The 12,295-nt window shown below is 38.8% G+C and overlaps 1 protein-coding gene across 2 annotated transcripts in view; it reads right to left on the bottom strand.

The window, feature by feature from the left end:
* Nucleotides 1–12,295, bottom strand: part of LOC144601472 (disintegrin and metalloproteinase domain-containing protein 12-like) — a 321,814-nt gene that overhangs the window by 99,807 nt on the left and 209,712 nt on the right. For both annotated transcript variants that reach the window (XM_078413625.1, XM_078413624.1), the window contains exons 6-9: nt 11,842–12,028; nt 6,520–6,585; nt 4,192–4,263; nt 298–467 (exon numbers count right to left, since the gene is read on the bottom strand). In XM_078413625.1, coding sequence (XP_078269751.1) covers nt 298–467; nt 4,192–4,263; nt 6,520–6,585; nt 11,842–12,028 — 495 coding nt within the window. The remainder of the gene's footprint in view (nt 1–297; nt 468–4,191; nt 4,264–6,519; nt 6,586–11,841; nt 12,029–12,295) is intronic.

The following is a 12,295-nucleotide window of genomic DNA, read 5'->3' on the forward strand; positions in this document are numbered from 1 at the left end:
ATGGAATCAAACAGGGGGATAAGTGTCAAAATGCAGATCACGTGCACGGTTTAATTGAGAACTACAACATGCTTTAGAGTGGAGCTCCTTACTCTTATTCCATAGGTGTTTCTCACTTTGACAGCTGATTAAGCTATAGAGGTATCGACATTAAAAGATCAAGGTCGGAGGAAAGACTGAAACTACCATGCAAATATATTTGAGAAAACAAATATACCTTGGTACCATGAATTCAGCAAAACTACAATCTTCATAAATTGAGGTACTGCAAAATTAATTCCCCCTGAAAGTATTTACCTCACTAGCTGGGCATTGTCATGTGGTTTCTGGGACAGTAGTTTCACCTTCCTCCAATCAAGAAACTCATTGAGTGTAGTAAATGGGTCACCAGTTATTGAACATTTATCCATATCAGTCCAAACTTCCACTCCAACCAGTGCAACTCGAATGTTCAAGGATCTGTAAAACTACAATAAAATGATTATTGTACGCAAAAGATAAAATATGCATCAAGTATGATTACTTCATGATTAAACAAGACATAACATGCCAGAGGAACCAACACCTGCAGTTCCCTGTATTTCTGGGTCAGGAGTAATATTAGTTGAAACAAGTTACTTCTAATTTAAGGCACTCAATTTCGAAAGGTCTTAAAAAAGATCAGAATTCATCACAAGATACCGAAAAAAGGAGTATTCATTCAAAATTTACAGCATTGGTCCTTTAATTATTCAGAGCTGATTATTATAATAAAAGGTAAAATAACATATCCTATGAGAATCACCCAGTGATATCTGAAAGCCATAATTATTGAATCCATCAAAGAATTAAAATAAAAACAACTATTTCTAGGCTGTAAGCTTACACAGATTTTCCAGACGACCATTAGTAAATTCTGGTGGATGTTAGTTGTTCAAATAAAATAAGGGGTAGTTGTTGAAGAATAAATAATAATTCTGCATCATAAATAATATTAATAAACAGTTCAGATAGGTTTCCCACTGATCCGTCCTTCGAGTAACTGGAATTAGTGATTGCCTGCTGTGAGATGGTAGATACTAAAATGAAATGCAGAAGATATAAGCATGTCTGGAAAGATAAAATTTTCATTCGGTTTCTTCGAAGATGAAAAAGTTAATTCAGGAATTAATTGGAATTTTTTTTCCTATCTCCACTGTCACTGATATATTAAACAACATATCAAACTTTCCCCTTCCCAAGCTGGCCTTATAGGACACAAAGACCATAAAATCTAATGTGAGGGCATGGATTCAGCTCCTATTTGGACTTTATTGCATGGGAAGGTATTGATGCAAGTATGATATATTTGCAGGTCAGCAAACCATTGGCTTACTGCTTTTGGGAGGGATTGAAATAACATTTTGGTATGTGGCACCTACAACCAGCATTTATATTTCCTGCCATTGCAAAATAGCTGAAGCAACAGAAACTTTTAAATAGAGCCCTGTGCATACGCTTCTGTGCAGAGACAAAGGCAAAGAGGGTCAATCTCCGATTGGAAGGGAGAAACAATCATGGTGCTGAGCACAGAGTTAGGTGGTACATTTAGTACAACGCAAGACATTAACACCACACAAGTGTCCCCTTATTTAAGTTTTTATTATCAAAATCTATCAGCAAGCCTTCTTTTCCCTTCTTTCCATATGCTTAGCGGGCTCTCCCTTAGAAACCATTTGCACTATTTGCTTCAACCACTCTTCACAGTAATGTATTCCACTTCTCTCTGGATGAAGACGTTTCTTTTAAATCTTTTGGTGGACATTTGTTCTCTGCCCTATCAATAGAACCACACAGTCCACATCCACATAATTTAAAACTTTCTTTGATTTTAGGTAATCAGCTTCCCTGTTTAAGAGAAAAATAACCCAGCTTGCCAACCCTTTCTTGGTTAAACATCATAGATCTACCCCTGTCCTTGTGAATCTTTGTTTTTACATTCAACCCGGTGTCTTTTTATTCATTTAATATTATGACAACGAGCAATGATTGCAATTATGATTCAATACAAGTTTAGCATTAGTTTACTACTTTCCAATTTATAGGACATGAAATAAAATATTGTGTAGGATGGAACTGCAGATGCTGGTTACACCAAAGATAGACACAAAATGCTGGAGTAACTTAGCGGGACAGGCAGCATCTCTTGAGCAGCATCCCCTTTGATGTCTCATTTTCACACCTTACCCATCTTTAATCAATCTGAAGAAGGGTCTCAACCCGAAACGTCACCATTCCTTCTCTCCTGAGATGCTGCCTGACCCGTTGAGTTACTCCAGCATTTTGTGTCTACCTTCAATTTGAACCAGCATCTGCAGTTATTTTCCTACACTTCCTTATCTCTGTGTCTCCCTCTCCCCTGACTCTCAGTCTGAAGAAGTGTCTTGACCCAAAACGCAGTGGAGGCCAATTCTCTGAATGCATTTAAGAGAGAGCTAGATAGAGCTCTTAAGGATAGCGGAGTCAGGGGGTACGGGGTGAAGGCAGGAACGGGGTACTGATTGAGAATGATCAGCCATGATCACATTGAATGGCGGTGCTGGCTCGAAGGGCCGAATGGCCTCCTCCTGCACCTATTGTCTATTGTCTATTGCCGCTCATTCCTTCAATGCAGAAATAAAATCGTGTACTTGGTGAGTATTTTTATAACCTTATTATCCCACTTCAATAGTTCAAATGGTGTTGAATTTGGGACACCAGAATTAATTTTCTTTCTTTACCCTATTTAGTCTCTTATTCTGTAAGTAATAGGAGCTTGTCTTATTTTGTTTATACCTCACTCTAATTTTTGGTGAAATTCATTTGCTAATTAGATGAATAATATGCTTGTGAATTTTGCAGTAGCCCTCCTTTACTGCTCACACATCCAATTGTGATTAACTTGGATAGACATTCTGCCACTCTGCAAATCTATTGTTTAACCCTGCTTTGGTTTCTGTCATGAAACCAGCTAAAGTCCATTCTGAGACTTGTCTCCTGATTCCATACACTCTAACCTTAAGTTTTGCGTTCGTATCAGTTCTCTTTCCTTCTTTTAAAGAATTCAATAAGGGATATTTCCTACCACTGACATTAAGATGAGCAGACTACTGTTCTCCAAAAGTGTTCTTATGAAGAGATTACATTATATATTTACCAGCCTGCTTGAATTTTCATCGCACATGGGATCCATTTAATGTACCTCCACATCTGCAAAGCTGCCCAGTCTATAGTACAGAATATCACTATTTCATTCTCTGCTTTCACTTCAAAGGAAATTAATTGTACATCCTCCCTGAAGAGCATTTCAATAAATTTTCTTGAACTCCTAATCGGTTAATGTAGCACACATTGATAGATATCACCTAAACGAATCCAAACACAATGACATTTAAGGCATAGGTGAAGAAGTTACAACGCTATGCTATTGGCAAATGTGGTATTGAGCCAGCAAATTACATATTTCCCAAATGGCTTTGGCATAAAAAAATAATGTAAACGATAAAGCACAGACACGCAGAGAGGTCATGTTTGTGTGTGAACCCATTGAATTTGTGTTTAGAGAATAATTATGATGCCTAACAATCTGATGACTCGTATTTTCCCTCCTTCCCAACAAGAATAAGCATATTTTCATGAGTGATACTTATCGATCATTTAACAGCTGCTTAGCAATACTAATGGCAAACGTTCTTTACGGACTCCCAGAAAGATGAAGCAAAACACAATACTGCATTCAATTTCAAATTGCACTTGACTCCAGAATATCGGTTGCAGTTTCTATCCACAATTATATCAATAGTACTTGCATTGATTTTAAGTTGTAAATGGAATGGAGGAGAATAAATAACAGAGGGGATATAACTCAACATGCTGTATTAAACAGCTCTGAGGATCATAAAGCAGGCAGGTTCTTTTGGGGAGGTGAAAGCTGGTGCAGATTTTTGAAGGAGATTTATGCAGTCTTAGAACTCAGCTTGTTCGTCTTTTCCTAAATCCAGTCTGCAGATGTCATTAAGCCAGGGAGACCTACTCAATGGCATCTTGTTAGTTGAAGCAACTAATAATACCAAGTGTCCATGGATTTGCAAATTGGTACATTTATCACACAAAAATATAATTTTTACTTCCTTTGCTGCATGTCACCTATTTGGGAGAAAATATTGCTTTGAAAATACTTTGCTGCACTCTTACCTTATCCACAAAGTTGCCAATTTCTATCAATCTCTGTTTAGTCTTTTCCAAATCATTTCCATGTTTCTGAAACTTGAGATTTACACAAGATTACAACAATTACATTTACATTGTCTTACCGATGTTAATATATACATTTTATTATTTACACTTAAATCAAGAAAATTAAGCTGAATAGTTCATAGTGATATAGCTACAGCATGCTGACCGTAAAACAAAAAGTGATTGCTTTTTTAAAAAGTTCCGATTATCTCTTTTTTGTATCATTAAACAGGAGTCCTCCTGTTCCAGCTACCACCGGAGTTAGAGAAAACCCAGCTCGGATATGTTGTACCACATTTACAGTATGTCCTATGGATCTTTGCAATGGAAAGATAATGGATTCCATCTGGGCACTCAGGCTGGGATTGAGGGCTGAAGTCCCAAAGAAGAGGTTAAGTAAGCTCTTCAGGTATGGCTGAGTGTCATCTGTGAGAGATTATGGGAACATCACCTTACCACAGAAACTCAGCTGGGGCAAGTGCACAAGATCTGAGACACAGGGCAATATTGAGAAAGTGCTGCCTTGTTAGATATGCAAACTTTCAGGAGAGGTGTTCTGCTTTCCCATGTGTTCAGAAAGATATGACAATATTTTGAATAAAAGGGGAATTACCTAATATTTCTTCCGAATATTTAATCAGCCACAGAAGACTGTGGACGTCAAGTCAATGGATATTTTTAAGGCCGAGATGGATAGATTGTTGTTTAGTACGGGTATCAGGGGTTATGGGGAGAAGGCAGGAGAATGGGGTTGAGAGGGAAAGTTAGATTAGCCATGATTGAATGGCAGAGTAGACCTGATGGTCCGAATGGCCTAATTCTGCTTCTTTAACTTATGAACTTATGAACTGATGAATTTATAATCCTCAATCCTCAGCATAAAAAGTATTTTGTTTTGAACAGATCAAAGATTATGGGAGCTTGAAGTATGTGAATTAGTTGCTGCATTTCCAAAATTGTAAAAAGTGATTTGGCTGTAAAGACATGCAATGTCAGAAACGTTTACAAGATGTTGTGTAAATGCAAGCTTGTTTTGTTTAATACAAATGTTTATTGCCGACTAAGTGTCACTGTTCCATCTGATGTCATAAGCAGCAACTGCAGCTTTGCCATTAATAAATCACACTGCCACATGTCACATTAGCCAATAACTGCACAATGTAAAGTGGTCCAACCACAATATTGTGATGTATACTGACTTGTTTTCTTAAAGTGCTTGAAATAGAGAAATAAACAAGAATTTTAGAAAAGCAAATAGGTCCGAAGAAGGGTCTCGACCCGAAATATCACCCATTCCTTCTCTCCAAAGATGCTGCCTGTCCCGTTGAGTTACTCCCAACATTTTGTGTCTATCTTCGGTGTGAATTTTTTGTTGGAGACATCAGATTTAGAAGCAGAAAAGGGAAGGGAGAATGGAGTTGATTTCCAGTTTGGTTCTAAATGGAAAACTGGGATCTTTCAATTGGCTGTCCACTTTACATCAATTGGCTGCCTGTCCCATTCACTGTTTCATAAGCTCCAATCGTGCTAACACCACTAGTTTATTTTAACAGTGGTGAAAGTATGTAATTGAATGCACAATAAGACAATGGATAGTGGAGTGAGGGGGTATGGGGAGAAGGCAGCAATGGGGTACTGATTATGAATGATCAGCCATGATCACATTGGCTCGAAGGGCCGAATGGCCTACTCCTGCACCTATTGTCTATTGAGGCTAGTTTCATTAGCAAACTAGATAAATAACCAGTGAAAAAAGAGTGGTGCATGAAAGGAATTGATAAATATGGTACCATAATGGTCTATTTAATTCTGAGCATTGTTCTCTTTCTCATTCTATGATATTGCAAGAATAGGGAATAATTATTTATGTACTTGACGTGATATTTTCCAACTTAGATGCTCATGACCTATAACTATTCCAACAAAAAAAATGATGATGGATCAAAAGGACAATAATTACTGCGGCAAAATTTTAAAGCACTGTGGCTGCCCAAATGCCACAATTACAAATACAAAACGGTCATTGGGGAAAACAATGATGGCTAATGAATGACAAATAATAGACCTTCCTTACAAGAAGAAATATAAGTGAACAGCGAGCACTGAAACATCACTTCAAAATCCACTCATACATTGTTTTCATTCTAAACAATTTACATTGTAAGGTACTGTAAAAGCAGCGGTGCTTTTCCAGTTATTCCGCTGCTCAGCCAGAAAACAGAAACTACAATTAATTGAACAATAGGTTTGATGCATCCTGAAATGAAGAGAAGTTCAGTCCCCTACCTCTCGATTGTCTGCTACTATAATCAGTTCCACATACTTAGTGGTCTTCAAAATGTCTCTCTTGTGCTGCAAAACAAGGTACAAATAATCAGCCACTCGTTTCTAAAAGCTTTCAATTACCATTTATCTTTTCTTAAAATACATCACTATAATAGAATAGGTTGGGAAGAGGCAAGCTAAGCTCAAGCCAGGCTCTGCAAGGTTGAAGCATCAACATCTTCAAGAACTGAGGCTTCCACGTGAACGACATTTGAATAGATAACTATATTTAACTCAATAGGTTTTTGAAGAGGCAACATCATGTTTGTTCAGAAAATGGTTTGGGAAAAAACCCCAATAACAATAGAACGATGTTTAGTCTCAGTGGTAGATCAATTTTAGAGCAATAATTGGGGACAGAGGTATTTGATGATGTCGATGGAATGCCGTTAATATGTTACATGGACTTCAAAAGTAATTTAAGAAAATGCAGCATGATAAGGCACCTTCAAAATTAAAGGCGATGGAGTGAAAGGGGTTGTAGAAGCATTGGCAGAAGGTTGGCAATGGGACAGGCACCAGAGTGCAGTGTGAAGAAAGATCCTGACCCGAAACATCACCTATCTATGTTCCCCAGAGATGCTGCCTGAGCCGCTGACAATAGACAATAGGTGCAGGAGTAGGCCATTCAGCCCTTTGAGCCAGCACCGCCATTCAATGCGATCATGGCTGATCACTCTCAATCAGTACCCCGTTCCTGCCTTCTCCCCGTACCCCCTCACTCCGCTATCCTTAAGAGCTCTATCCAGCTCTCTCTTGAAAGCATCCAATGAACTGGCCTCCACTGCCTTCTGAGGCAGAGAATTCCACACCTTCACCACTCTCTGACTGAAAAAGTTCTTCCTCATCTCCGTTCTAAATGGCCTACCCCTTATTCTTAAACTGTGGCCCCTTGTTCTGGACTCTCCCAACATTGGGAACATGTTTCCTGCCTCTAATGTGTCCAATCCCCTAATTATCTTATATGTTTCAATAAGATCCCCCCTCATCCTTCTATATTCCAGTGTATACAAGCCTAATTGCTCCAGCCTTTCAACATACGACAGTCCCGCCATTCCGGGAATTAACCTAGTGAACCTACGCTGAATTATTCCAGCAATTGGGTGATTTTTGGCAGTATGAAAGGTTGGTTTCAGATTGGAGGAAAATGTGTTGTGGATTTTCCTGAGGTCAGTATGAGGATCACTGGACCGTTATTATAGCAGTTCACAACACTTTGGCCCACAATGTCTGTGTCGAACATGATAAATTAAACAAATTCTTTCTGCCTGCATGTGATTCAGCTCCATCCATTCCCTGCATATTCATGTGTGCCTATTAAAGGCTTCTTAAATGACACTATCATATCTGCTTCCACTACCACCACTGGCAGCACATTCCTTCAAGCAGGTGCCACTCTTTGTGGAGAAAGCTTGCCCTACTTATCTGTTTAAACTCTCCCCCTCTGATCGTCTCTTGTTGATAATAACTGTTTGTTGTCCATTTCAAGCATTGGTTAAAAACCTCATGAGAGTTTTCAGTTTTCCACTCAATGCTGACACAAGGAACTGCAGTTGCTGGTTTACAAAAAAAACCCACAAAGCGCTGGAGTAACTCAGCAGATCAAGGATCATCTCTGGAGGACATGGATAGGTGATGCTTTGGGTTGGGTCTGAAGAAAGATGCTGACCTGAAACGTCATGTATCCATGTCCTCCTGAGATGCTGCCTGAATCACTGTTACTCCTGCACTTTGTGGGTTTTTTTCTCCACACAATGCCGCCTGAATTGGTTAGTCTAAGGAGATGTTCCAGATCGCCATTCAATGGCAATGGAGACTTTTGTTTAGTTTACTTTCGAGATACAGCCGGAAACAGGCCCACCGAGTCCATACCGACCAGCGATCGTCGCACATTAGCACTATCCTACACACACTAGGGACAATTTACATGTACACCAAGCCAATTAACCTACAGACCTGTATGACTTTGGAATGTGGGAAGAAACCAAAGATCTCGGAGAAAACCCATGCGGTCACAAGGAGAACATACAAAGTGCTGTAAGGCAGCAACTCTACCACTGCACCACCTCCTTGCCAAATTAATCTTACTAGTCACAGAAGCCATGCAGTCTGAGGCCTGTGGCCTGTCAGGAAATTCTATCAGGGCCTTCTCCAAAAGATTTAGTGAGGTTGCAGCCATTCACTCGACACAGCCAGTTGCAGGCCATGTACAGTCTCCTGACAGGCTCCAGTGGGTTTGTTGGATATGACTTCCTGTTTTGATAGAGAGACAAGTGCAAGACTGTATGGCAATAGGAACGAGTGCCTGTAAGATTATGTGATTTTGTGAACGAGCGACCACAAGGATGTCGGCATCACCCACACCACAGCAGATACTGAAGACTACAGGACTGATCACCACAGAATCCACTCTGTTGTTTCCATCAATGCCACCCCGAATCAACAGCGGGAACAGAAATACTGAAACAACACTGTTAACATTGAGATTTGCAGAAAATAAAGCTGTTCTGAAACAACAACTCACAATCGGACAGTTCACAGTGAGCAGCAGCTATAACGTGACCACAGTGACCAAATTGTGCTGAAGTCCACCAATATTAACACCTTTGCAGAGACTCTATGCCTCTCCATCAGAAAACAACAGGGTTGATTTGGTTGTAATGACCACAAGATCTGATAACCAACTACAAATACAAAGTGTTCTTGGATTAGAAATTTTGCCATGTCTCCATAGCAAAGAAAGCTCTAAGAAGGTCAAGGTTCAAAAAATAACCCATGACCTGAAGAACAGATGGTGCGTAGAAAGAGTGCAGGAGCGCGTGCAACTTGTGTTAGTTTAGATTAGTTTAGAGAAATAGTGTGGAAACAGGGTCTTCGACCAGAGATCACACATTCACACTGGTTCTATCCTACACACTGGCGACCAATTTACTGAAGCCAATTAATCTACAAACCTACACGTCTTTGGAATGAGCGAGGAAATCGGAGCACCCAGAAAAAACCCACGTGGTCACAGGGAGAGCATGCAACCTCCGTACAGACAGCACCCACTGACTGTTAAGAATGGAGAAGAGTTTGTCAAGGATAGAGACGTAGTCAACACTATCTGGAATGAGCACTTTGAGGAATACCCTCTGCCATTTTGAACCCGAAGGGACAGCCCAAGACAAAGAGTAGGAAGATTCCAGTGTGCCAAATACAGCTGGATTTAGAAGCGCTGCACATTTGAAATTGAGCCAGAGCACTCTGTTTCTCATTCATCACCAGCTAAAATCTATTCCCCCATTGTTCAGCTAAAATACTGAAAAATGAAGGAAAGAAACATCATTGTAGTTGAATGCTATTTTTTGTTTTTTTGCCTGTCATGGATCTGATCAGTTGAATATTTTTGTATCTTTTCCATGCAGAAATTAAGACTGATATGAATGAACACCGTTATTTCCATGCTAAATGTTTATTTTTACAACTGAATGATTTTAATATGAATGGCCTCAAATCAATTTCCCAATCGCAAAGTTAAAACAAATATAATGACCAATAAGATGCCAGTTTCTGGGCCTTCCCAGCCTGCTAAAGGTGTAAGACTATGCATTAACATGTTAACGACATTATGTTTGTAAAATGGTTCACTTGAACTATCTAGATTGCTTATGAAGTGTTTATAATCTCTGAAATCCAATACAGTTGGAAACACAGAGGGCGAGCAGTGAGAGAGGGTCTTACAGAACTCCTATCAGAGAGTTGATGCAGTTAGATTTCACTGCGGACAGTAGGTCAGATTATTGAATTGGGAGTAAGTCAATCATGGTTTTGCAATTATGCCACAAAATTCATAAAGTAACAAATGAATGATTGACAACATGATTTAAAAAATAGAATTAGGGTTGTTTCTTTGGCTACACAAGACTGTATGAATAACACAATATAAAAATAGTTAGACGTTCTTTTGTAGTCTTGTAACTTCATCAACAACCATATAATTGTTATACGAATGTGCCTAGAATTGCTTTAGAGATTCGACACATGAAAGGAAGAATTTAAAACTGTGCAATTAAGCATCCAGTAGCAAAGGGGAAGTGTTTAGATTTCTCAGTCAGAAGTCTGTGGGATCATTTTACAGTCCTGGTTTTAGAGCATATAATCCTTGTCCGGACATTAGTCTAATGTTGAGGTCCTGGTTTTCACATGAGATGATAAAATGAAGACCTATCTGCTTACACACAGGAATGTTAAAGATGCATTGCTCTTGTCTGAACGGAGCAGTGAACTACTGGTCATCTGGTAAGATTCAGTATCTTTCATCAATATCACTGCCAGTGGATTAACTGGACATTTAAGTTACAGGGAATTTAGACTCCTGCAGAGCACAATTTTGCCTGCAAACCAGCACTAATTACAGTTCAACTGTGGTTACAAAGTATCTGGAGAACATGATAAGCATAATAAAAGTCAAACTTTTTATTTCCACAGTTTATGGTCTGTTTGGCAACTATTTCAACATTCAATGTGTATGCAACATATGCTGAAAATCACTGGTGATTCTGCATAATGAGTCCATGCAGTCATCTGTAATTCCTAAGCATATCAACACTCTCCAATTTGCATGGACCTATATGAAGGTAATTTTCCACCAAGAGTCTGTTGTGCATTATTTAAGAGAAAGCAATGCCAAATTATTGTATTTTATAATTTTTTTGCAACATTTGGCAACTTTCAATTCTAAGAAATCATTAAGCTCCAACTGTGAATAACCTCACGGAGAAATGGGTAATGGGAAATTGCAGAATAGCACTTTTAATATTTTCCTTACAATGCTGAACAATGAACTCGTGACACTGCAGAACACTGCCAGGCACAAAATGTTCCCTTCATCTTAGAAATACAGTCTGCTGTCTGCTGACCCAAACAGCAGTGAACCCCAGATCTTCCCAAATACTGGTGTGCTATTAACTGAAAGAACATCCTTTACTAGTTAAGTCTTAAACAAAAAGGGCTTTTGAAAATGTAAAGAAAAGTTTTTGTATGAAAAGAAAAACATTGAACTCCCAACCTTTCTGTAATTCTTAAATTGGAAGATGGACTATTGCTAAGACTTAACGCCAACATAAACAGACACATAAATTAGATCAGTTACTAAACCAGTCAAAACTGGGTGATAGCTGATCCATTGGAAAATAATTATATAAGGAAGTTCATTTCACAAAGCTTCTTAAAACATTATTGCTGCTTGGCCACACATTATATGTCAGATTTTGTTCCCCTGAATTAATGTAATTAACCTACCCTTGAGGAAGATCTCTGCAAGGACTCAACAATGTTGTCCATGGTGTTTTCTGAAGTTCTGTAGTCATGTCCACAGGCACCCACAACGCCCTGCAGATTTTCTGCTCGGTAGATCAAGTGTGTATTATTGGTAGCACCTTCAATGGGTTCTAATATATAACTTTTATTTTCGAATGAAACAAATCCCCTGTTAAAGGAAACATAAGTTTTGTCAGAAGATACAGCTCTTAAACTTACATCATAACATTTTCAAATAGATTGAGAGCTTCACACCACCATGTAGCCTTCTCCAACTCTACAACTTCCTCTCTTAAAATCTAAGCGTTCTGTTTCTGAACTCCAATGGACTTTTCCAACTAATGGCCATTTTACTTTCCATGAAGTAGACTATACACTCTGGAATTCTTTTGAAATCTTTCTGCATCTTCAACACTTTGTTCCTCTTATTAAATGT

Source organism: Rhinoraja longicauda, chromosome 16 (assembly GCF_053455715.1).
Source record: "Rhinoraja longicauda isolate Sanriku21f chromosome 16, sRhiLon1.1, whole genome shotgun sequence".
Classification (NCBI taxonomy): Eukaryota; Metazoa; Chordata; class Chondrichthyes; order Rajiformes; family Arhynchobatidae; genus Rhinoraja; species Rhinoraja longicauda.